We start from the raw sequence: 27659 nt of genomic DNA, 5'->3' as shown, positions 1-27659 counted from the left end.
GCCTGTAATACAGGAGACCTGGATTTGATCCCTGGGTCAGGAAGATCCCCTGGAAAAGGGAAAAGCTACCCACTCCAGGATTCTGGCCTGGAGAATTCCATGGACTGTATAGTCCGTGGGGTCGCAAAGAGCTGGGCCTGGCTGAGCAACTTTCACTTTCACTTTTCATCTTTATTTTAATGTTTTAAGAGACTTAATTCAAATGCTGCTAAATGAGGGCAAGTTCTCCCTGGTCTGTGACTCCTCCCTCTTGCTGATGGGTTGTCTATCATGTCCCCTGTATCACACTGGTCTATTTCGTCTCTTCAAGTTGCCTAGCTGGTCCCTGGGGACTGAGTTTGCGCCTTTGCTTTAATAGGGAAAGCTAGTAATGATGAAGTGTGAATAAATAAAGAAATAAACAAGCAAACAGGAAGTCAATAAACTAGCCAACTACATAGGAGGATACCAGGCTAGTGCAAGCATAAAAGGGAGAAAAAGACATTCACGTCACTGCATTTGGCTATGTCCCTATCGGGTCATCAACAGTGCTTAATTTAACCTTGTTTTACTCTTATTTTCTATAAGTCCTTTGATCTCAGAGGCTTTTAAAACACGAATTCTAAGTTATTTTGTTTTAAAACTCAATCCGAGCACCTCCTATCCCCAAAGTGCCTCCAAATGTCTTCCCTTTCTCCATCAGCTCTGCATTTTGTTTTTGCTTTCTTTTGGACCCTGGTTGAGAACTTGACAACTCCAGGCACAATATCACATGGCGGGGGGAAGGTAAGGAGGGTGGGGGGGAGCGGGTGTCTTGCTAATGGAGAAAGCTCTTGATGTCATTACTTAGCATCTGGGCTTCCAAAAGTTAATCTTAGGCTCCCTCTGGGGTTGGGATACATTAGGATCTGGTTTCATAGTTTACCTGATGTGGTTCATATACAAGTCTTTCCCACAGATTTCTAATGTTAAAGATGATAAAGGGACTGAGAGTTCATTTATGGAATCAAATCCTTAAGTAACAACCACCGCTTCTGCAGTAACTCTTAAGTGTGGCTTTGTACCTGTGTGTTCCTAGTTTTGCTCCGGCCTCATCTCCTACCAGGTGGTGGAACACTTTCTTATCCTCAGGATACTGGATGCTCCTTCCTGCACCCTGCTGTATAATCCTTTTTCTCAGACATTCAGAAGACTAAGACATAAATAAATGCTTCTGTCTACAATGCTGGAAAGAGTCCTATATATTGCTGAGTCACTCAGTCGTTTCGGCCTCTTTGTGATCCCATGGACCGTACCCCACCAGGCCCCTCTGTCCATGGGATGTCCCAGAGAAGAATACTGGAGTGGGTAGCCATTTCCTTCTCCAGGGGATCTTCCTGACCCAGGGATTGGATCCGCGTCTCCTTTTTCTCCTTCACTGGCAGGCAGATTCTTTTACCAACGAGGCACCTGGGAAGCCCAGTCCTACATTAATCGTGCCCCTTCAATTCTGTTCTCTCCATTCACTGGCTCTGTCACCAAGAATTTTTATCTTTCCCCACAAAACTTACAAAGCTACAAATCAAAAAGTACAGGGAAAGAAGAGGTTCTCAGCAGGTTGCAAATATTATATCTCAGTCATTTAGACATTTGTCAGCTCAATAACCCACAGCCAAGGCTTAGGGAAGAATTACTGGGATGTGACGCAGTATGTGGGCTGGAGTTCAAAGACACTGCTGCCAAAAAGGTCTAAAAGTTTGGAGGAGGCAGCCCACACCCCAGCGGAGGCACGGAGAGCAAAAGCCAGGTTTGCAGAAGGAATGGCAAAAATCAAGCATTCACAAAAATTTCAGTGGACATGCTGTGGGGAGGGGGCCCAGATTTTGCAGGTTTGCTTATTTTTTTCATCTTGCTTCATATGTGAGCTAATGACATATTGAAAACAATGGTGAGAAATGAGCGTTCAATGCCCTTCCATATCCTATGTGCTTAGTGGGGAACTCAACGAGTATATATTAAGCTGGCTGCTGCTGCTGCTGCTAAGTTGCTTCAGTCGTGTCCAACTCTGTGCAACCCTATAGACGGCACAGCCCACCAGGCTCCCCCAGCCCTGGGATTCTCCAGGCAAGAACACTGGAGTGGGTTGCCATTTCCTTCTCCAATGCAGGAAAGTGAAAAGTGAAAGTGAAGTTGTTCAGTCGTGTCCAACTCTTCGCGACCCCATGGACTGCACAGCCTGCCAGGTTCCTCCATCTGTGGGATTCTCCAGGCAAGAGTGCTGCAATGGGCTGCCATTGCCTTCTCTGGTTATTAAGCTTGACTATAGTGTAAAGAATCTCTGTAATGCAGGAGATACAAGAGATGTGGGTTCGATCCCTGGGTCGGGAAGATCCCATGGAGAAGGGAATGGGAGCCCACTCCAGTATTCTTGCCTGGGAAATCTCCTGAACAGAGGAGGCTGGTGGGCTGTAGTCCATGCGGTTGCAAAGATTCAGACACAACTGAGCATGTGATGGATGATGGATAAAATGCACAAGAAGGATTCATCTATTAAAAAAAAAAAAAAGAGAGATGGGGGACTTCCCTGGCAGCCCAGTGGTTAAGACTTCACCTTCCATGCAGAGGGTGCAGGTTTGACCCCTGATGGGGGAGCTAAGATCCTACATGCCTTGTGGCCAAAAAACTAAAACAGAAAACAAAAACACTACAGTCACAAATTCGATACAGATTTTTTAAGTGGTCCACATCAAGAAGCATCTTTCAAAAAAAAAAAAAAAAGAAAATGACTGCAATTTCCTAACTTATCAGAGTTTTCTAGATCAGGGTTCAGCATACTTCCAAGCCCAGCTTGACGTCTGCTTTCTCTCTCTCTTTTTTTTTTTTTTGGCCACTTTGCACAGCTTGTGGGATCTTAGTTCTCTGACCAGGGACTGAACTCAGGCCCTTGGCAGAGAAAGTGCAGAGTCCTAACCACCGGACTCCTGCTTTTTAAACTTAAGTTATACGGCATCATGGCTATATGGTATATATGCAATTCATTTATGCCTTGTCTATGGCTGTCTCTGTGTTACAGCAACAGTTTGGTCATTGTCACAGAGACTTTAAGACTCTCAAATTCTAGAATGTTTTTACTTTCTGAGTCTTTACAAAAAAAAAAAAAAAGTTGGCTGGTCTTTGCTCTGGGTGATTAGGTTGACAATTTGAACACACAGCAATAAAATATTGCCATACCCCTCTTTTAGTAAAATGGGGGTAGCTGCTTCAAAGCTAAGACGAGAGCAGAACTCGACAGCAAAGGGTCCTCACACATTTTCAGCTTTACAGATTTTCCAGTTTAGGCTTCCAGATTGGTCAGGATGGATATAACTTGTAATGAGACCCTCAGATGCTGAAGCAAGCTACACTTCCCTTGTCAAGAGTCTAATAAAAGCAAGCACAGCTTTCAAAAGGTATTTCTATTTCAATGTGAATTTTAGTTCTCAATAACTCCTTTAAGATTCTTTGCTTGCATAGACAAGTAAGTCAAGGGCCTAGAAATGGTTTGGGGTTTTTTGTTTTCATTTTTCCTTTTCTTTTTTTTTTTAAATCATTTGAGACACAATGCAAGGATGTAGGGGAAATGAAAGAGAAGATATACATAGGAGTAGGAATTTAAGAAATGTCAAGAAAGGGGCTAAGGGCAGAAACACATCGTCTCAGATACACGTTCACTTACTCTGTTGCTATTAGCTGTAATGTCTAAAACACTGTGCTCTGAAGAACATGCCATCTTGGAAATGAAAACACAGCGTCTCACCAGAGTTCTCATTATGAGCATCTATTCTTAGAGTCCTGTGTGGTTTAGTCACTACGTCATGTCCGACGCTCATGTCCCCATGGACCGTAGCCCGCCAGGCTCCTCTGTCCATGGGATTTTCCAGGCAAGAATACTGGAGTGGGTTGCCATTTTCTTCTCCAGGGGATCTTCCGATCCAGGGATCGAACCTGGGTCTCCTGCACTGCAGGCAGATTCTTTACCAACTGAGCCACCAGGGAAACCCTCTTAGAGTCCTAACATCGGTTAGAGGTGGCTGTTACCTGATCATACATTCTCAGCAGGTCTGCTGATAAGCAGTGAGATAGAAGCCTCCACTGCACAAACTATTACCTAGGTGACATCAAGAGGGACTAATCTTATGTAAGTGATGGCTTTCAGACTGAATACTGGAACCATTTCATCTCACAGGAAGCCAGGGCAAGTCATTTAAATCATAGTTGTTTGGATAAATCATCACTAAACAATTTCATAACCCCTATCAACCAAGGTTTTCATAGCTTTTCAGATGCACAATAATTAATCCATCTAACAAGTATTTACCAGACATTTAATATACTCAATATACAAACCTTCTTTATTATTAAAGACATAGGTAGCTATATATATATATATATATATATATATATATACACACACACACATCAATGAAGAATACTATATAATAAGAGACAGTATTAATGTAGTGATTCCTGGGTGGATTTGGGGCCAAGCTGGCTTGAGTTCAAATCCCATTTCTCCTGCTTCCTTCCTGTGTGGAACATCTGTTTAGCTCCTCTGTGCCTCAGTTTACTCATCTTTAAAATGGAGATGATGATAAAGCCCCTCACTGGATTGCTACAGGGACTAACGAAGTTAACAATGTAAAGTATTTAGAACTATACCTGCCTATAGTAAATGCCCAAAGAATATTTAGTGAAGGAACAAAGATGGGGCAGTGGAAAACTTGAAGTCCTAGACATAACGTCAAGGGACTTCATTCAATATTATGTGTGCTGTCACTGAGCTGACCAGAGGGGCAGGTAAACCCGACATTAAGTCAAAGTTAAAGGTTGTATCATCAGCATCTCAATCAGAGAGTCTATCTCGTCAAACTAGAAAGGCTAATAAGATCCACACTTTCCTTTTTAATTCCCAGATTTTTCAAAACTCTTTCACAAAGCAGATATTAAGCATCTAACGGTAAAATTGCTTTTTTAGCTGCATTTTCTGTGATACAATAGTTCTTATGCTGTTTCAAGTATTAATGTGCTAGTTTACGATAAACGGTAGAAGGGTACTGACACATTTCACTATGAAGCTGGTTAATTATCATACATCAAATGCTGTAACTAAATAAAGCTCATTATATTTTAAAAGTTAGAAAAACAACTGAGTAATAGAATGATGCTGCATATTATAATTATGTGCTAAGAAATGCATCTATTATCGTCTTTCCAAAGCTCAAGAAACAAAATTTGGAAGCCTAAGAAATACCCTGTTCGTCTTCAGTGTTACTAAGGGAGGAATTTTTGGCAACTCTATTTTGAGGAAACAAAATTAGTCAAAGCTCCACAAACGAGCATGTCACAGTTCTAAAATTTAGTGCTCTAATAAGTGTTCAAGCCCAATCCTCCGTGCACACTGCAATAGAAATAAAAGTTATCCATTTCCTAACAGATCTGGGGTTGAATCTTACCTCTGCCACTACGTGCAGGCATGCAACCTTGGAAAAGCAAAGTTTTTGAGTCCCGATTTTCTCAATTGTAAGATGGCCACAATAGTTTCTACACCGTAACAACTGAAAATTGGATTTAAATAAAAATACCACGCTTGAATGCAGCTGGCACAGCATGGTACCTGGGCCAGTGCCATATTAGAGCCAGCTCATGATCTCTGATTGCTACGTTTTCGGGAATTTTCCAAGTCGGTTGTTAAAACACAGCCATAATCAAATACCTTAGATGAAAAACAAAGGTAATAAAAGCTTAAAACCCATTACTTTCTAATTACTTTACTGTGTTTTAAGATCATGTACGCTCTTGAAATCCTTGATATCCATCATATCTGTATGGTGAAAGTATGTGCTCATGAGCGTTACTTCCTAATTCTGAGTTTAATATTGTCATATCAGTGGCTTGAAATCAGCCAGAGTGGAGATATTTTGTACGACAGAAACTGCCACACACTATAGATTATGGTTGTGTGTATCTACGTGTGTGTTGGTTGTATGTATTTATGGGCACACTGCTATATCTGACTGGTCAGCGATACCCTCTCCCTCCCCCCACCTTTCGATTCCTTCCTCCACTTTCTTTATCTGCCTTCTCTCTTTTCCTCCTTCAACCTCTCCCTTCCTTCTTAGAAAGTTCTTAGTCCACAGAGCTCACAAATTTCCTCTTTTGCTGCCCTTGTTCTATACCCTTAAGAATAGCAAAGACCTACACGGACATGACTGAAACATCTCATCATAAAACCATCTGCCTTGAAACACTTTCTCTTCTTCAGGTTAAAAAGAGATGGACTTTTTAATCATAGGACCCTAGTTCAAAAATCAGTCTAGCGATTCATTTTAGACCCATTTTACACTCTTGTTAAACCTCAGTGGGTAAGGAGACAGCAGTTGTTACAAAGATTCCTTTTCACACTCTTAGTATTAAACAAACCAAAGCATTCCAAGGTAGGCAGCAAATTCCCTGGGTATTCACAGGTACAATCCAGTATCTGAATAATTACCTGGGTACTTTCTTCCACCTCTCTCTCAAGAAATTTAGACTCAGTTCTCAGATCTGTATCTACTGTGTATGTCTTATTCTTTGGAAAGAGAAAAACAAAATACAAAGAACTTGGGTCTGAGTTAACATGTTGGCTCTCTAATGCTTCCATGAATTAAAAAATAAAGTAAAATATACATCATTTGACTAAGAGAGATCAAAAGATGATCTGACCTTGAAAGATGCATGAGGTAGAACCAGTGAGTTTTTTTTTTTTTCTTTCTCTTGGATGACTCGCCAAACACATTTGTATTTTAGGTTAAAACACATAAATAAATTTTATAATCAAGTCCTTTCTTATTTCCGCAAATTCCTCACTGATTCAGGAACAGACACTGCTCTATATAGCAAAAATGATAACGTTCCTCAGTAACATCTGCTGAAAAAATTTTCTTTTGATCTGTTCCTGAAGAAAACGTTTAACGAGAAGATTGATATTCTATGGGAAAATTCCTTGGAAACCTGCTCTTACACGAACTCCCTTTAACAGGAAGATCATTAAATCATGCCAAAGAAATCAACAAGGGTTTATTATCGTTGTTCATGGGGTGGTTGTTTAGCCATTATCATTAGTAGTTTCCCACTGTAAGTTTTGCCTCCTTAGCCAGGTAAGAAGCGCAACTTATGACTTCCAGATGCAAACCAGTTATCAGCCTTACAACTGGACTGAAAATTTGTTTTGCTTCTTTGTGAAGTTCCCTAAGGGCAAGGTTAAAAGTAGAAACAATAGGGGAGTGAGAAATAAAGGGAGAGGGTTTCAAACCACATGTTACAAACAGAGAACAGAATCACGGAACACCACCAGGACAGTGGACTCAAGACAAGATGGCAAGACAGATGTGCCAGACGAGACACACGCTTGACCGCTGTGCCAAGGAAAGCAAGCGCAAGAACAAAAGCAGACAGAGATGCTGCGAGAGCAGCTCTTGGGGCTGCTGCGTGACCCCGTGGAAATCATACTAAAAATGAGGACCCATGAGATTGTAACTACAAAGGAAAGTTACCCCCACAACTCATACACTGGACTTGCTGGGTTAGCCTGGGAGTGTCAATTGGATGAAACACAGGAGATGGCGTCACGGCAGCCCATGCACTGGTGATGGAGGCCATGGTTAGTGGATCAGCCACAGAACTGTCACTGCATGCCACACAACGACCTGGGCTTGTCCGGAAATAAAAGGTACAACCAATAGTCTACATCCGCAATAAAATTCTTTTTATGCCATCTGAAATTTGTGGAGAGGGATGTTTCTCTGTCCTTTCGGCATGGTTTTCTTTCATTATTATTATCTTTTTCTGACTCACTTGTCCTTTTTCAATAAAATGCATGGTCATAAAGGGGAGAGTAAAGGCAAGTGGCCTGTGCAGATATAAGGAAAAATGAAAAGGAGAAAGGAAGAACATTAAAATAAATATATATATATATATATATATAAAGTAGAAAGAAGAGGAAAACAAAGTGTTTCATTCTTTTGTACACAACTTTCTTGGATTTCATTGGGGTTTGTTTTGTTTTGAGCATAAGTACTGGAGGGAGACGCTGAAGGGGGAGAAATTCGAGATTAGGATGGCAAGAAAAGATTTTGTTGCCTTTGTTGATTTGTATATCTATATAGCTCTCAGTATTGAAAGAATAATGACTCATAAAAGTATAGCAATGAGTTAAAAATAGCCATAATGACCAAAATACTAAATATGAATCAAAACAAAATAAATTGAACCACCAAAAATTCATGCGGCACAAGATGAGGTGAAACAACAGAAAATGTTCTTCAAATATATACAAAGTATATATCTATTTATATATATATACACAGGGGTGTGCATATATGGATAGATATATCTGTATAATTTTTTCTCTCCACCCCTCCCAAAGATAATTGAATTATGGAATCATCATTATAATTATGATAAAGAAGAAAACAAAAACCGAAAAAAAAATTAACATGCCTTTTTGCCAAGTTAAAACAGTATCATGCGTGTCTATGTTGGCAGATGTAAGAATGATGGTGTGAATTTCTGTGTAAACACATGGCTGATGGCAGGGGCTGTTGTTAATCTCTGTTTCCGTTAGTCTAATACAACATACTGTGTCTACATATATAAGGAATGATAGGCCCTACATATTTAGTATACACGCATACATAAATATATCTATGTGTACACACAGTATATGTACTGGGGCTTATGGGAGAAAAAATAGAGAACACAAAGAATCAAAGAAAACCCGTTAAAAATCTCTCTTTTTAAAACCCAATCCCTCTTTATTTAATTGTTTTCTCAGGGAGGGGGACTTGCTTAATGATTGCATTAAGCTCACTCCTTATCAACTACTTGCATTGGCACTTGAAATCAGGAAGTTCTCATGAGTCTGGCTTAAAATTCTTTCAACCTGTCCATCCTTCGCCTGTTACCTAAGAAGCTCTAGGTAATACTGTATATGTTCAGCACTAATTTTTCAATCATAATGAGTCAGAAATTCTGTGCCCCCACCTTAAGGTGTAGAAGCAAGCTTTCTGGGGTTAAATGGTGCTGTGCAAGTTGACAGGCTCTGTGATTTTTTTTGCCTGACCTTGGGTGGGTATGCTAAGTGAGGAGTTAGAGACCTCTGCTTCCGGTACTGATAGCATTCCAGGCATTTCCATTCATTGTCTACACCATTTATTTCCTTCTTACCCTCCTTTCCTTTTATTCCTCTTGGTTTTGTGTCTGACTTCCCTAATAGACTATGAACTCCTGGAAAGGGTCTGCTCTTTTATTTTCCTGGTATCTACTCTCCTGCCTATACATAGTAGTCACTAAAGATTATCACAGAAATAAGTGATTTATTAAACTATCAAATGGAGAGTTACATGTTGATATTATTGATCTCTTTTCCTTTTCAACATCACCAAAAAATCTTGGGTAATGGAGATAAACAGAATTTTGTTTTCATTTGAATCATTTTTTGTTATTAGATTTGTTTTGGTTATAAAATCTATGATAATGATAAATCCATGAACATATTTTATGTACATCATTTCTGTACTATCAAGTGCCTAATTGCCAATTAGTAGATTTTTCTATACTTGTTCTAATTTTCAAAGCATTTTACCATTAGGGATTTAAAGGCGATGTATTGCTTAAAAATTAGATTGGGCTAGGTTGGAGAAGGCAATGGCACCCCACTTCAGTGTTCTTGCCTGAAAAATTTCATGGATGGAGGAGCCTGGTAGGCTGCAGTCCATGGAGTCATGAAGAGTTGGACACGACTGAGTGACTTCACTTTCATTTTCACTTTCATGCATTGGAGAAGGAAATGGCAACCCACTCCAGTGTTCTTGCCTGGAGAATCCCAGGGAGTGGGGAGCCTGGTGGGCTGCCGCCTATGGGGTCGCAAAGAGTTGGACACGACTGAAGCGACTTAGCAGCAGTAGCAGCAGCAGGATGGAGTTGGATTATAAAAAAGTAATACAACTTATCACTAAGTGAGTTAATGAATAAAGACAGAAACTATCCCATTAAATTAAGAACGCTATACACCCATGAATGTACTCTGTTTAAAAACTGGCAGGACTTAGACTATATCTACATATGTGAATAGGTGCTTGCTTTATGTACATTGGACATGTATTATGGCTCAGATCTAATACATGTCCACAGCCAATAATGATTTCTTAATGAAATTTACATCTATTTATATTCCTCTTTCCAAAGCTAAACATTTCTCAGATTTATTACTTCTATTTTACCTTTATTCAAAATATTTTTAAGCAGACCCTAAAATTCAAGGTGAATTCTGGGCATTGTGATACTCAGACATTCCTACAGCATTTTAAAAATATAATTTTATTTATATTTATTTATCTTTGGCTGTGCTGAGTCTTCATCGCTGCATGGGCTTTTTCTCTAGTTGTGGTGAGTGGGGGTTTCTCTCTAGTTGTGGTGTGCAGGCTTCTCATTGTGGTGGCATCTCTTGTTTAGGAGTGTGGGCTCCAGGGCACGCAGGCTTCAGTAGTTGCAATACATGGGCTCAGGAGTTACAGCTCCTGGGCTCTAGATCACAGTCTTAATAGCTGTGGTGCACGGGCTGAGTTACTCTACAACATGTGGGATCTTCCTGGTTAAGGGCTCAAATCCATGTCTCTTGCACTGGCACGTGGATTCTTTACTATTGAGTCACCAGGGAAGCCCAATGGCATTTTATTTAGCCATTTACTGTTGTACTATACACTGAATAGCTACTTGATGGATGATCTTTAAACATATTCTATTTACCAATCATGAGTTTCCATATGGAAAAATTTAAAATTAAATAAAAATCAATTTCTTTGTAATAAAAATGTACAAGCTGATAACTCTTGGAGCTTGCTAGAGCCACTAATAACAAAATGCATTTCTGTAAACCCTGAAGATTACCAACATCCTATTTAAGGTTGATAATCAGCACATTTATTATTTTTCCTCTATGAATTCTGAAAAATAATGCTCTATTTCTTCCTATCCTTTATTAGAAAACAATTACTGTCTTAACACTTCCGTTGCACTTTCCACAACGTCCCAACAAATAAAATCTCTAAGGATTTGGTGTGCTTTTAACAATTCAGTGCCAGATTTTCATATTAAAAATACTTTACCGAAGCACCTCAAACTGATAAAGACTAAGAACTCAGTTCCACCTAGAGAACACAAATAGGGGTAAATTCTTGGTGTTTCCCCAAATTTAAATTTCCCTATAATGGGTTGGATATTATAGTGTGACTAACAAAGAGGAACAAAGCAGCAATAACACCAAATGCAAACGTGAGGATTGTAGATTTGAGGAGTAAAAATACATCTGAGAATCACTCTGGGAATCGTAATTATTTTGTGATCTCACATTACTGTCATTAGTTTAAACACCTCCCTCAATCCCACCATTATGGAAGTTGTTTAGCACAGTCCTATTGACGGATGAATGTGTTTCATCTTCACTTCCTGTTACTGTCTGCCTCTGGTGGAAGTGCTGGTCCCCTCAGATGTGATCAAAGGACATTTAAGATAAGTGGAGGCAAGAAACCTGGCTAATTGACAACTAGAAACATATATCCCTGGATAATGGCTGGATGAATCAATATAGTTGTTAATTACTACCATACCCACTGCTCAGGTATAAAAGGCATTTCTTTTTATTTTATTTTTTTCCTCTGCTCTATAAACCCCGCTCCCAGGATTTTTCCAATCTTAAGACCTTAAAACATAAAATTCAGACAACTGGTAGTTTGTAATTATGCAAAAGCCAATCTGACAATACATTCATTTTGATGTTTTTTTTTTTTAATTTTTTTCCTAAAGATGGAGACACCAGGCATAGAAGTTGGGAGAGGGAGAGAGAAGGAATGAAAAGTGAATCCCATCACTTTGAATTTTAGAATCCATTCCCATATTTTAGATCATGGAGGAAATCTTACTAAAGATCTTCATTTTTATTTGACTTCCACAATCATATGCTGCTACTGCTGCTAAGCCGCTTCAGTCGTGTCCGACTCTGTGCGACCCCATAGATGGCCCACCAGGCTCCCCCGTCCCTGGGATTCTCCAGGCAAGAACACTGGAGTGGGTTGCTATTTCCTTCTCCAATGCATGAAAGTGAAAAGTGAAAGTGAAGTCGCTCAGTCGTGTCCGACTCAGAGCGACCCCATGGACTGCAGCCTATCAGGCTCCTCCGTCCATGGGATTTTCCAGGCAAGAGTACTGGAGTGGGGTGCCATTGCCAATCACATGAGAGAATCCTATTTCCCAGCTATTTGAATTTTTAGTTATTTGAATCCTCTCCAGCTTGTTTATTTTGTTGTTGTTCCTGTCATTGTTGATTACAAAGAAGTAATCAACAATGAAATATGCATTTACTGCACAATTTAATATCAATAGAAGTATAGTTGGGAGGACAGGCATTTATATGCAAAGACACAAATCTGAACTATTAAATACTTCTTTTGTAGGGGACACAATTAATGTTTACACATTAGGGAAGATAAAATCCTGATCCTCAAATTTAGGTACTTAGAAAGCTATTCAAATATTCTTCTGAATATTTTTATTGCTACAGATGGACTCATTATGATTTTATAGTTCACAATTTCAATTCTGGGTTCTCAAAGCAAATGTTCAGAAACTGCAATTTTCCCTGCAACTCACTATAAAATGGTCTCATTCTCTGCAAAAGAAGGGATGTGGTAGAGAATTGTTTTTGCTAAAGAAATGTGGATTTTGTTAGGGTGATGCTTGTATGAAATCATATATTTTAAGTAATTCAATGGGTTTTATTTAGTTGTTTAAAGGGAGATGAGGTGAGAGATATGAAAAATCTCCAATTTTAATTTAAGGTTATGAGGTATTTTGAGAATCATATAAATTCGGTCAGCATATACTAATTGAGCTTTCACTCTGTGCCTTGCTCTCGTGATTTAGCCTTTTTAAAAAACTCATTACATATGTTCCAGCAAACATATACAGAGAAAATTTGAGATCTAATGGATTTATGAGGTTTCTAGACTCATCAGCCAAGCTAAAAAAATGTAAGTGGTCCTTAAACATGATATGACTTAGCTACACCAAACCAGGGTGATCCCTAAATGCCAAAGTGGGTTGTCAGTGTGCAAGTCATTTGCTTACATGTGGCTCAAAACCAGCAGCAATAAAGTCCATTTTGATTTAAATAAAAGTAAATATGAAAAATCATTTCATTTAAAATTTGATGTCCACATGAAAACAAAAGTTGTTGAATATAATATATACTAGACTGCCCAAATTTATGAAAAGCAAGAGCATCTGATGGACCCAAATTAATCAGGAAAGAACTTGCAGAGGTGAAATGCCTTATAACTGAAAGAGCCTAGAAAAAATTATAAATTTGCTAACACAGTGAGAGAAGATAAGGTAATTTCAAGTATGATACAAGATTAGCCAAAGTTAGTGTCTTTACAGTAGACATCAGGTCTAGAAGAGAATACAACTTTAGAAACTGAGGTAGTGAATTAGAAGGTTCAAAACTAGAATTTTAATCAAAGTATTCGCATAGAATCTCAGGGCTAGCAATTTACTTCAAAGTGATGTAAAAGTCACCATTATCTACTGTTGCATGGGCAAGGGAAGACTTCTCTTCAGGCAGTGCAAAATCTAGCCATGGAAACAACTGGTTTGAATGCTTCTGATTTTTAATCTTCATTATTTCTGGAAAATCTGAAGGCTACAGAGATATTTCTCATACAATGCAAAAAAGAACTTGATAGCTCTATGCATGTAATCATCAGTATTAATCAGGCCCCCAAGGCAAAGCCTCTGCATCAACAGGAATATATATCTCCTTCTTGCATTAAATATGCCTCTGACTTTTCCCCTGTGCATCTGAATCCCTTACCAGGAATACTTTATGGAGTTAAATTTAGAAAGAAGAAACATTCATTCTTCAACTGTGATCAGTTAAATAATCCTGGGCAAAGGGGATTAATACCAGTCTCTTAGCTGGTATGTTAACTCCTTTGGGATGGGCTCTCTGTTACCTGCTTTATTTATATATTCCCTCCCATACTCCCTTGCAGAACACAACAGATTGTTTTAAAAATTGTTTTTATTCCACTACCTGCCCCATGTAATTATATCACTCAAGAAATGCTGGTATTGAATTTCTGTCCTCTGCTTTTGAATCAGATGAAACACCTGCATAGCCACTAAAAAAGAAAATGGACTTAGTCTGGGGCTTTTCAGGTTTTGGCCTGTTTATGTTCGATACCAGATGGTAACATATACTCACAACCTGGGGAGCTGCAGATCTCACAAAATCAGAGATCTAGAAAAGCCCTCTGTCTTCTGATGGATGTTGCTATGGAGATGTCTGTTGTGTGTACGTATGTGGGGGTGTGGAGGTAGTAGGAGAAGACAGGCGTGATGATTCAGAATGATCAAGTCTAGATTTTATAATCTAAAGATCTGATAAACATTGTTGCATATATATAGATATCATGCTATGAAAGCAAGAAAACCACATAAAGGGTAAATAGGGAATCCAAATTAAAGTCTAAGTATCTTAAATTATCGGCTCCAATCAATTAATTTAACATACGTCTTGGAGATCATGCCATATTCATAGCTAAATTCTTAATATCTTACACATACCTGGCATACACTAGGGACCCTCAAAAAATATTTGTTGAACTGAATTCTGCGGGAGAGGTAGTTTAGATAGTAAAGCTCTATAGTCTATTTTCCAACAGCTCATTTGTGAAAACCCTTAGAAGAGGAAGGATTCAAATCTGGAGATGCACTGTATCCTGCCTGAGGGCTCAGAAATATTTATTAAGTGAATGAATGAAAATCTGTTCTGGTATGGATTGGATGCATTCTCCCTTTAGAGTTAAAACCTCACTTAATACCATATTATGACTCAAAGTCTGAAAAAAAAAAACCTTGACTAACCAGGTCATACTTACTTTCCTCCCACACAACTGAGCTTCCAAAGAAACGGAACACACTCCAGTAAGAAAAGGCCCTACATATCACTGTTTTGTCCCTATGCTAAGAACAGAAACCCAGAGAACTTCCTGGATCCAAAGCCACTTGCAAGACACCAAGCAGTCAGGCTTCTACAAAATCTGTAAATCATTTTAGGGTAACAAATGAAAGATTTTACTTTCGTTATGCTAATATTTTTTCATGAATCTTATATTTCTCTAGAATTAACAAAAAAAAATGTTTAACGGCTCTCCTTTTCTTTTAAAGAAAAGGAAAATAAAAATAAAGCAACCCAAACAATCAACTAGAAAATTCTATTTATTTCTCTTAGCCTTTGAAGAAATAAGATCCTAACCCAACTCCAGCTTTGAAATGCTATTAAACATACACAGAAATTCGATGATATCTGTTCTCTATTATATATATAAATGTAAACTTTTAACTTATAGCAAGTCTCAAAACAGACGACTTGGGAAAGTTGATAGGAAATAGTTAGGGACTGCAGTTGCCTGCTGGACATTATATCGTATATAGCTCACTATAAAGAAAGACCATAAAACATTGAAATGTATCCGGGTGCAAATGGGGAACACACTGAAGCTGCTAATTGCCAAAGTCCTCTCAACTTCAGCACAGTAGATACATTTTGAAGCATCACAGCCGTTGACATGGCATGGTTCTGTACTAATTTTGTATTTACTATGCTATACTGTCGCACAAATTCTCTAAACACACAATGAACAAAATTAGTATAAATATAATACCATGTTAACTGCTGTTGAAATCCCATGGGAAAAAAAAATTTTTTTGGTTGTTTTTTGGTTTTGTTTTGTTTGCCACTTAAGAGCCAGAACAGTTCATGAGGATTAAATGACTTTTGTGGCTCCACTTTGGCTTTATGTTTTTGTTTTTTTGTTGTTTTTGATGTCAATCCAATATAGAAGTCTTCCTGCCCTCACCCCCTGTCAATTTCATAGCTGCCACTGGCTGCTGCACATTTCCTGTTTCTTCTGGTGGTTAATCTGGGTATCTAACTGCTCAATGTTATGTCCTATTGAGTCTTCTTTAGCTGGTCAAGGAATTGACTTTAAATTTCCCCGGGGTCTTATGGCTCCTTCCATGGGATTTGATGCTTTCGACTATACAGTGATATTTATATATGTATTTGTATACATATATAGATATAGGAAATACACACACTAACACACTATAATATATATAAAACACATGTATATTCACATATATGTATGTATTGTTTTTTGCAAATGAAAAAATAAAGCAAGCAAAACAAGACTGACCTAACCTACCTGTACTCGGCTCACATTCAACGAAGTCTTCGTCATCGCTTGAACATTCAGCAGATGAAACAAGGTCATCTGATGTTGGCTGTGCATGTCAAAGAAAAAATAATGAGACGGGGGAAGAGAGAGAGATAAGGAAACCAATGAACAAAAGCACCAAAGACTTATCATTGTGTCCTGCCTCCATCATCATTACTATCTCTCGTTTCTAAAGAGGGCATGTTGTAGGGTAGAGAATTTTAACCCCTGTGTAGCTGTGGATGGCTCTGGGTCCACATACTCTGGGTGGGTCTCATGGGAAGCTGAGTAACCCAAGGTGGTTCCAGCAGGCTCAAGTCTACCCCATCCCTGTAGATCACATTTGCAGCCTGACTCTATCCTGACTTTAATTTCAATTTTGACAATCAGAAGGGCAGGAGAAGGGCTATTGCAGATGGTGGCAATACAAGAGAGCAAGCCAACACAGAAACGCTTGGCAGCGTGGCGAGAGTTTCAGGCATATGGTGTGTGGTCTCAAGTGTATGATTTGGTGGTCGCCAATCTATAGGCTGGTGTAATTAATGAACGCCGTGGAAGGCAGTCTGTTCAGGGATAGCATAATGACTTCTCTCGCCATCAGCGATTTCTTCCTGTAATTGCCGCAATTAGCTGAATTAGTAATGTGGACCAGAGGACAGACACTACAAGACAGCCTCTGGACACAGGTAAGGCTGTATCTGAAGAGAGCACAAAATTTCTGATTGTAACAGTGGTAATTCAATTTTCAATAATTTTTTTTTTCTATTGAATCCTGCAGAAATTACCCAAAGACAGGGAATCTGCTGCTGCAAGAAATATAAAGGACTGTGGGCATGGTCAGTGAGAAGGGCCCTTGCTAGACAGTAAATAAGAAGACTACTTTCTGTACCTGGTATATACTACATGCACGATAAATACTCTTTAAATCAACCCATCAATCATTAATCTACAGCTCTTGTCTAAAAACCAAGCTTTTGTCCTACTTTGTGCCTGAGTATTTAAAATACAGCAGTTGTTCAACAAATGCTCATTGCTTTCTACTTCCTGATGTTCATAGTAGTAAGTGACTTGCTAGTCTTATTATTCCTAAGGCACTGAAGTCTCAATCCATATTCAAGAGGAAAAGCAATTACAAGTCAGATGCTCTGCTAGACACATATACAGGCTTACTAGTTATAGTTATTACTAATTAATGAGACACAAATCTCACACTGAGCCTTCGGGACAGGGATAATTATTATATTTGTAAAGAGAACTGAAGTTCAGAGAGGTTAAGTGAGTTGCTAAAAGACTCACAGCTGGTAAAACACATAGTGAAGATCTGAACACATACATCTTATTTAAAACTGGCATTTGTAGCTCCTGTAGGCTTCTTGCATCCCCTTCTTACAGGATGCTATGGACCGAACTGTGTCCTCTCCCAAATTCGTATGTTGAAGTTCTAACCCCCTTGTACCTCAGAATGTGACTGGTATTTGGAGATGGGGTCTTTAAAGAGGTAATGAAGTTAAAAGGAGGTCATTTGGGTAAGTAAATCCAACATGACTGCTCTCCTTACAAAAAGAAGAGACTGTCACACACACACACACACACAGAGGGGAGACCACGGGAAGGCACAGGGGAAAGAAGACAGGAGGAGAGGCCTCAGAGGAAACTGGACCCCTGACAGCTCGACTTCAGAATGCCAGTTTCTAGAGCTGTGAGAAAATAAATCCCTCTGGTTTAAGCCACTCTGTCTGTGGTCCTTTGTTATGGCAGCCCTAGAAAATGAATACACATGACAACCCATATGCTTAGTGTTTCCAGACAATGTCCTTCTTGAAATAGACACAGGAGGCATAGAATCGCTGAACACAGCAAAGCACAGTAGAAAAACCACATTAGGTAATTGATTTCGCTTAATTGACAGCAGCAGAGAGGTGCCTTAAACCACGTTCTTGATCTTTATTCTACACTTGTCGAGGAGATACTTCAACCCCCGCTCTCCTCCTTATAGTTAATAGAAAAAGGTTTTGCAAACATTCTATTTTTATTTTCAATTAGACACTAGTGACATGTGCATTTCACTTCCAGAAACTGATGCTGGCACTTGTGTCCTGCAGCATCACTATTTGTGTCAGAGAGATCATAAGCTCACTCTCTGGAGTTTCTGGCTGTGATAGGGCCAGTATAGGTCCCTTTCCCGTCATGTAGGGAAGGAGGTGGTAAGAGAATAGATATTAACTGTGCAGACGCAAAGGTAGATATAGGGGAAAGGCCACGTTTCTCCCGGCAATCCTGATTCCAGCTTGTTATTCATCCAGCCTGGCATTTTGCATGATGTACCCTGCATATAAGTTAAAGAAGCAGGGTGACAATATACCATCTTGATGGACCCATTTACCAGTTTTGAACCAGATTGCCAGGAGGAATATCAACAACCTCAGACGTGCAGATGATACCATTCTAACGGCAGAAAGCAAAGAGGAACTAAAGAGACTCTTGATAAGAATGAAAGTGAAATAGCTGGTTTAAAACTCAACATTCAAAAAAAGAAGAACATGGCATCCAGTCCTACCACTTCATGGCAAATAGAAGGGGTAAAAGTGGAAACAGTGACAGATTTTATTTTCTTGGGCTCCAAATTCACTGCGGACAGTAACTGCAGTTGTGAACTTGAAACACAGTTGCTCCTTGGAAGAAAAGCTATGACAAACCCAGACAGTGTATTAAAAAGCAGAAACATCACTTTGCTGGCAAAGTACAGTCACAGCTATGGTTTTCCCAGTAGTCACATATGGATGTGAATTAGACCATAAAGAAGGTTGAGCTCCAGAGAACTGATGCTTTTGAACTGTGATGTTGGAAAAGACTCTTGAGAGTCCCTGGGACTGCAAGGAGATCAAACCAGTGAATGCTAAAGGAAATCAACTCTGAATATTCATTGGAAGGACTGATGCTAAAGCTGAAGCTCCACTACTTTGGCCATCTGATGCAATGAGCCAACTCACTGGAAAAAGACCCTGATGCTGGGAAAGATTAAAGGCAGGAAGAAAAGGAGATGACAGAGGATGAGATGGTTAGATAGCAAGCACAGACTCACTGGACATGAGTCTGAGCAAACTCTGGGAGACAGTGAAAGACAGGGAAGCCTGACATGCTGCCGTCCATGGGGTCACAGAGTGACTAAACAACAATGATAACACAATCACTGATAGTTCTAACGCATGCATTTTCTATGGGGATGACACCACTCAGCAATAACTGTTGTGGGCAAAGGGGGGAGGATCTTAAATATGGAAATGGCTTGTGACCTGCCAAGGGCCCACAGTTCTTAAACAAATATACTGTATACCTGATATTAAAATTTTATGGAAAAGAGCACTTGAGGGGGAACGGCCTAAAAATCTCCTTAAGGTTGAGAATGCATTTTTAACAAGTAATCAATCGGAAATTAATTGTTGGTGACTTGATTATAAGGACCTTACAGAATGGCCCATATAGGGCTTAACTAGCTTTGGTCACTGGAAATGAATGAAAACTGCTGAGTTAATGAAAATCTAGCAAGTTCACCTTAAGAATTGAAGGCCAGGTTAAAAAGTTTAAAAAGGCCACTGAGCAAATGTATGAAAAGAATGCAAAACTTCAAGAGAAACTGAAAAGGTGTTAACATATTAGGGGAATCTTTAACACTGTAAAAACTATCTGAATTTTTATCAGCCAAAAAAACCAATGCAAAGTTGTTTTTTTGTTTTTGTTTGGTTTTTAAGATAAGTACTAGGCTCTGCAGTTGAAGACTATTTCCCACTTTCCTCTTAGCCTCCTCTTAAATATGGAAATGGCTTGTGACCTGCCAAGGGCCCACAGCACTTAAACAGGCCCACAGCCTCCTCCAATACTATAAAAATTCTCCCCTCTGTGGTCTGAGTACCACTGGCCCAGCCCCTACTCCCCTTCTCCATCACTACCTCCATTTCTGTGCCCACAATGGGCCCCTAACCCCCAAGGCAGGCCCCACACCTATGCTCATCCATATCCTCACTCCTCTTCTTTCAGTGAAGTGAACTGGCCATGCCCCTCTTCCCAGAGATTTTTTTTTTTTTTTTAATATGTGTATGATGAGAACAATGTTCCTCCCAGGCAACAGAAGGACATTTTGCCAGAAGCTCCTATGCTTGGTGTCTAAGAACCAGAGACGCCAGGCCGTGAAGAGTGGGCCTGCCTCTAGACAGTATAGCTGGAAAATCCCAGCTCCTAAACATACAGTCTGAGAGTTGGGAGAGCCAGTTACTTCCCCTCTTCAGGCCTCAGTTACTTTTATCTCTAAACTGGGATGAATAGAGCCTTTTGTCATTACCTGGGCATGTGATTTAAAAGTAATGTTAAATGTGAGACTCTGTTTCTGGCATATGGTACATGCTCAGTAAACACTAAGACTAGCTAACTCAATCAACCAATCAACGGGAACATGCAAACTGGTCGCTACTCCTAATTTACATAGATTTGCTATCTGCCTTTGCCTTCTATCTTTACTGATTTATCCCCCATTAGAATTGCTCTTTCTTGTTGATAATTCCTGACCTCCACTAGTAATACAAACACCATTTCTGATTGGATCAGCCATGAAGACTGATAAAGAAAAATATACTGAAGAGCATGCCAAGAAACTAAAAGTTTATTGGAAGATGAGATCACTTTCCAAGGGCTGTAGGTCCTGACATTCTGCAAGGGTCTTATATGAATTCAACCCTTTCCTTTCTGTCTCTCAAACTTCACCATCACCATTTATGGCCATAGCCACTGAAATTCTCAAAGCAATTACAAATATCTCAACCCCCTCCTTGCCCATTGTGGAAAACGATGTTTATCTGGAGAACCTGGCAGTGGATGCAGCCGTGCCTGCCACAGAACACCATGCAGTTTCAGAAATGCATGCTCTGCCAGGGGCAGCAAGCTTTGACTTGCAAAAGGCAGGATTAAGATCACTTTATTTAGGGATTAAAAAAAAAAAAAAAACAACAAAACACTACTTCTGTCTCTGCTACTTGAAAACAACAGCAAAAATGACAGACAAAGGCTTTTGGATATACACTTACTTAGGATCACATCCTAAAGTAATGTCTATTTGATTCAAAATTACTCTCAGAAAACCCAAGGCTTTTAGGGGCTTTTAATATTTCTTGTCTGTACCTTTCCCCAGTTATAAGCGAATGCAGGGTCTGACTCTTATCCTTGGAAGAAAAGGCACATTTCTTTAACTATTGGTTCCCATGGGTGGTGGAGTACCTTTGGCTATTGCAATATTTCACAGACTCTGGATACACCTATCACAGGCATTTAGAATGGAACTATGGACTTTTTTCCTTAAATAAAATGCAGTAGCCCTACGCTGTGTGTGTGTATGTATGTGTGTGTGTGTGTGAGAGATAGAGAGAGAGAGAGACAGTGTGTGTGTTGGTGAGTGTATCTGTTTTCTTACAATCACAGTCATTTTTCATTAATAATCATAATTCCTTAGAAAGAAGAGCAATTAGTACTCTTGAGAGGAAAAAGATATTTGAACTCTCTAAAATCAGGCCTACTAATTTACTACTTAAACACTTGCTATATTTAGGCTTTGTGCTAAGCAGTTAACACATATTAATTTTCAGTACTCATAATAACCAAGGGTAGAGATATTTTACAGACATCTGCTATTTCTAACTGCCCACCATTCACACTTCTCAAATAGCAGCATTGCCTTAGGAACTTTCTCTATTTGTGTCCTTGTGTGAGAAATGTTCATCAGGGTGCCTTGCATGTCATCTTAACATTTTTTCTCCTCGCAATGATTGTCTAAAACTCTCATAATTCCCAATGGCTAAGCTTAAAGTGTTTACATACTGAGGTTCCTATATGGCAAATATCAACATTATCTGTAAATCATTCACGGAAGACTAGAAGATCCATAAGTAGTCCCTGGTCTGTTTTTCAGTGGCTGAGTGATTAGATCCACCTTCAGCGATATGTAACTATATCATCAAGGTGCTTTTTCATTCATTCACTCATTCCTTCATTAATACTAATCAGGTATATTTTATTGTGATATTATATATAATACATTAATACATTATATATTAGCAGTATCATTTTTAATATATCATTTATTAATATTCATGCCATTTAATAAATATCTATTGAACACCTATGTGTCAAGCATTGTACCAGGAGGGATAAAGCGATAGACAAAGCTGTTCTTTCGCCCTGGGAATTCACAGTCTCTGAAGAGCCTGTCTGGTAAACGGGCAATCCTGATAGAGCAAACTGAATGCTTTGATAAGAGTCAGCAGCAGGTACTAAGGGAGCAGATTGCAGGGGAAGAGAGAGAGCTCCTAGGCCAAGGAGGATGTGGAAATGAGCCCTCGGGGACAGGCAGCAGTGAAGTAGGGGAAAGCTGAGAGCTTTGGGGAGGAGAAGGGCATCCTAGGTGAAATCGACAGTCTTTGCAAAGGCTCAGCGACATGAAAAAGCACAGTTTATTTGTATACCCAGGAGTAGTACAGGACGCTAGAGTGAAGAGGTGTCCTAGGATGACAGGATGACAGCTCCCTGAGTTATCGCACTGTTCTTGCAAACTTGGATAATAAGCGTGAATTTAATATCCTGCCCTCCCGGACTCCTCTCCTTCTTCCCCTCCCCATACCGCACCGGTGTCATCTGTCACACTTCCTTAGGGAGCGGATACACGTGGTTTCAGAACACAGGCCTGAGTCTGACTGCACCCCCACCCTCACCACTATGCAGATGAAGGACCTTTACTCACCTTCTCAAGGGGAGGAAAATATACTTCTGTCCCAATATATTAGCCAAGTCCTATATTAAAAATAATAATTCACACTACCCAGTTTTAAAATATGTATTTCATATTTTTAATCCACATGTTGAAATTACTTGGTTTTGTATTAGGACTCATAAAACTAAAGATAGGTATTATAATAACTTTCAATAAAATATCTCTCTGGCAGGAGCCCTCTTTATTCCTTTCCTGAAAGATTTTTTATTGCATTTATATTCTTTTTTCCCCCCTACCAATGTTTATTGAAATTACCTTAGAATAAACTGGGACAGAAGAAAGCTCAAAACTCTGTCCACTCAAGTAGATTTATAGGTATATTTACTTTCAATTCCCTCAGTTTCACAAGCCTGGCTTTTCATTTTCCACCAATGAGTTATTGTTTCTATAATCACCTGCTTCTAATTATTTACTCTGAAAGGCTCTACCTCATCTCAGTATAGGGATGGTTCTACACCATTCTTCATTGTTACCCATTATTTGGCACAGAGAAAAATATCTGCTGCCATGGTCTGAACAGTTTAAGAGAGTTTCACTCTTCTCCCTCCTTACTGCCCAGGTACCTATTTGTGATGTCAAAATTCCAGCCTTTAGCTCTTTATCTTTTACTGAGAATAAGCTAATCATTTGGTGGTGGTGGTGGGGGGGGGATAATAATTTTTTTTTCCACCCAGCTCCTTGGAAGCACGGTTATTTGACCGAGATTAAATGCAAGATAAAATAAGTCCTGCCACAGAACAGCTTTATGAAATTATAAATAACGCACTCAAGAATGATGATCGCTTTTCTTCCAGTGAAAAAGGAAAAGAGAAAGGCCCATAAATATTCTGAAGTCCCACAGAAAACAGCCATACATCTCTGCAGCTGCTTCATGCTAAAAAGAATTAAATTCCTTCAAATGCTTAGTGTTTTAGTTTTCTTGTCTCCATACTTCCACTCTGAGATGGAGCTGGAGCTCAGTACCTCATATGACAGAAGGTCTCACTCTATTTAAAAAAAAAAAAAAAAAGAATGTCTGGGAACTCTACATCAATCAACAATCTTTAATGATATTTCAAAACTTTGACCACCTCAATTTAAATGTATTTACTAAGCTATTCTCCATCAAATTGTTGCCATTGCATAGTTCAACCTTTGAGCAATGCCAGTAGCTACCCCTTCCCCATTACATACACAAACTACTGGAGGATTTTTAGACTGCACCAAAGGTAAAACCCTGGAACTTGGGCAAATTTGTAAGAAGTGATTATCTCATCCCTCTCTTCTTCACCATCAACTCCACCACTTCCTTCAGTTTAAACCCAATCCTAAAGTAGTCCTTAAAGCATGGGAAGATTGTATGGGCATGATTATCTCCACCTCACTTTATTTTTCAAAGAGGCTTTCGAAGTGGACCATTTGTGAAGTCTTTGTTGAATAGGTTACAATATTGCTTCTGTTTAATGTTTTGGTTTTTTGGCCAGGAGGCATGTGGGATCTTATTTCCCTGAACAGCGATCAAACACACACCCTCTGCACTGGAAGGCAAAGTCTCAACCACTGGACCACCAGAAGTCCTTATATCCTCACTTTATTCTTAACATCCTTTTTATAGTCATCTTCAAAAGAAGCAACCAATACCATTATGAGAAAATGAAATAAATCATTTGAACCTGTCATCAGTCAGCTCAGTTCAGTTGCTCAGTCGTGTCCGACTCTTTGCGACCCCATGAACTGCAGCACGCCAGGCCTCCCTGTCCATCACCAACTCCTGGAGTTCACTCAGACTCACGTCCATCGAGTCCGTGATGCCATCCAGCCATCTCATCCTGGGGTTCTCCTCCTGCCCCCAATCCCTCCCAGCATCAGAGTCTTTTCCAATGAGTCAACTCTTCGCATGAGGTGGCCAAAGTACTGGAGTTTCAGTACTGGAAGCATCATTCCTTCCAGAGAAATCCCAGGGCTGATCTCCTTCTGAATGGACTGGTTGGATCTCCTTGCACACGCAAGTGTAAAAGACAGGGGCATGTCATGAGGCAGGTCCAGAAAAACGAAAACTAAAGGACAAAGTTCAGCCTGGAGAGGACACTTTCTGAATAACCCTTGAGCCCCACCTCTGTGTAGGTATCTTTACTGGAACCATACTGAGTTTTATTTTATTTTTTTCAAACTTTAAATTTTTTATTTTGTCTTGGGGTATAGCCGCTTAACAGTGTTGTGATGGTTTCAGGTGAACAGCAAAGGGACTCGGGAAATACATACATGTATCCATTCTCCCCCAAACCTCCCTACCATCCAGGCTGGCACATAACCTTGAGCAGAGTTCTCTGTGCTATACAATAGGTCCTTGTTGGTTATCCATTTTACATATAACAGGGAACAACACTGAATTTTTTAAAAGTCTTCTGGAGTTCATGTCATTGTAGTTTTCCAAGATATTCCTTTCTTTTCTCTATCTGGAGATAAGCCCTTGCCAAGTAAGATATGACTACACACATATTTTCCTTGGCTCATATTTCCTTAGAATGAGAAGGTTTTAAGAGAAGTGCCCTGGGCTACAGACATTGCATTCAGCATGACCAAATTAGTTAATTAAAACTAAGCTCTGTCAGAAAACTGAATATAAAAAATAGAAGCAAGCAACAAACCAACAAAACCCTCAGTTTTCTGGCTGTACAATTTTATAGATGTATATATTTGTTCCTTCAATCAGTCTTCCCTCAACAAACATTGACCAACGGCCTATCATGCGTCAGTCACTGTGCTGAGGGGCTAGACTGAGCCAGTCTCTGTCCTCGTGGAGTTTAGCAACTGCTAGGACGGGAGCCAGGCCCAGCAAGAACACATCGAGTGATGCTAAACCATCAACTATAATACAAAACTTGAAATTAATATGAGGCTCATCAGTGGCGTTTACTGCAAAATATTTATCAATTATTCATTATCATTAAAGATGGTAGATTGTATAGGAAACCTAGCCAAGGTATCACCAGCTTCCCTTTAAACTCTGCCCACTGTCTATAGCCTCCACATTGCTCCTTCCCCCCACCCCACTCCACACACATATTGGAGGAGAATAAAGAATGACATGATTTATAATAAATTGTTCTAATGAATTAACCTTTAAGGAAATCCCTCTGTAGACTCAAGATTTAATTAACAGTATAAAAAACCAAGCTAAGCTCAGCCAAACTTTGTACCAAAGATTGGAGTTCTTTATTTCCATCCTTGAAGTCCTGTAGGATTATATAAATAAATGTGATGCAATATCTTTTTTTTTTCTTTTTCTTTTCAGTTTTAAGATTTTTCTTCCATCTGCTCAAAAAAAAAAAAGGGTGGATCAAGAGAGAGGAGAGGGAGGAGGGAGAAGAGAGTGGGTAAAGGGGGATTAATCTATCTGTTGTTCAAGGCAGCCTGACAGAGGGAAGAGGAGTATTGAACCACAGAAGATTAACCAAACTTCAATGTACCTTCCCCAAAGCAGGAGGAATGTAATGCTACGTGGTGTTCCACTGATAAGCAAATCCCTCTAAATCCTTTCAATTTATTTCTTGGCCCGGAGAAATTACATATTATTTAGAAGGCAGGGGAAAAAAAAAAAAAAAAAAAACCTCCAAAAAAATTTAAAAAAAAACCACACCTACCCAACCAGACACATCTTCAGGAATCTAGATCAAGAGCCTATTGATTATGTACACACAAAGGTCTGGCTTTAATGGATGCTTTTCTTATTGGTGCAGCCCTCTCCAGGACTGCTCATCAGAAAGACTTGGCTGTATTCCTCTGTAAACTCTTCCGGCTTTCACCACAAACCTTGTTTGGAGTACGGAGGGTCTAACCATGACAAAGGAATGCCAACAACTGGAGCTCAAGCTCCAAAGACCTAGGGCTTCCCTGGTGGCTCAGATGGTAAAGACTCTGCCCGCAATGCAGGAGACCTGGGTTTGATCCTTGGGTTGGGAAGATCCCCTGGAGAAGAGAATGGCTATCCACACCAGTATTCTTGCCTGGAGAATTCCATGGACAGAAGAGCCTGAGGGGCTCCAGTCTATGGGGTTGCAAAGAGTCAGACAGGACTGAGAGACTTTCACTTTCCAATGACCTAACCTACGTTTCCTGCTTGCTCACCTTCTTATTCCCTGGCCTTTCTCTCTCCTTTTTTTTGAGCTGGAGATTAATTTCTAAGCTGAGGTCTTTATCCTAATGATAATACCAAAATCAAGCATCTGTTTTTAGAGGATGAGGGACCAAGGCCAAATATTAACATGACCCACAGTGACAAAGGCGTCGGTCAATGGATGTTGAAATCCTGAACAGTCTGGATTCTGGACAGCATCACTGTGTTTTGATGGTATGAGTCATTTATCCATGTTTATTGTTTCTTGCTCCACAGTTCAGCAAGAAGGAATGGGTTTGGGGGAAAAAAACAAGGAAAAGTAAAGTCATATTTCTTTGTGAACTCATCTTCCTCTTGGCCCTCTTTTTCGTTGCTTAACCTTATCACTGAACATAGGAGACGAGGCCCTTCCTGGCAGGTTGAGAGCACGGCTTAGAAG

The 27659-nt window shown here is 39.6% G+C and overlaps 1 protein-coding gene across 19 annotated transcripts in view; it reads right to left on the bottom strand.

The window, feature by feature from the left end:
- The window catches only part of NRXN3 (neurexin 3), a 1842793-nt gene that overhangs the window by 48345 nt on the left and 1766789 nt on the right, over positions 1-27659 (bottom strand). For all 19 annotated transcript variants that reach the window (XR_009601311.1, XR_006060480.1, XM_060418434.1 and 16 more), the window contains one exon: positions 16302-16380. Coding sequence is in view for 17 of the 19 variants with exons in the window: in XM_060418434.1 (XP_060274417.1) it covers positions 16302-16380 (79 nt within the window). In the remaining 2 variants the exon portion in view is untranslated. The remainder of the gene's footprint in view (positions 1-16301; positions 16381-27659) is intronic.

Source organism: Ovis aries, chromosome 7, assembly GCF_016772045.2.
Source record: "Ovis aries strain OAR_USU_Benz2616 breed Rambouillet chromosome 7, ARS-UI_Ramb_v3.0, whole genome shotgun sequence".
Lineage (NCBI taxonomy): Eukaryota > Metazoa > Chordata > Mammalia > Artiodactyla > Bovidae > Ovis > Ovis aries.
Note: the sequence above shows the minus strand (reverse complement) of the source record. Positions and strands in the feature narration are given on the sequence as shown.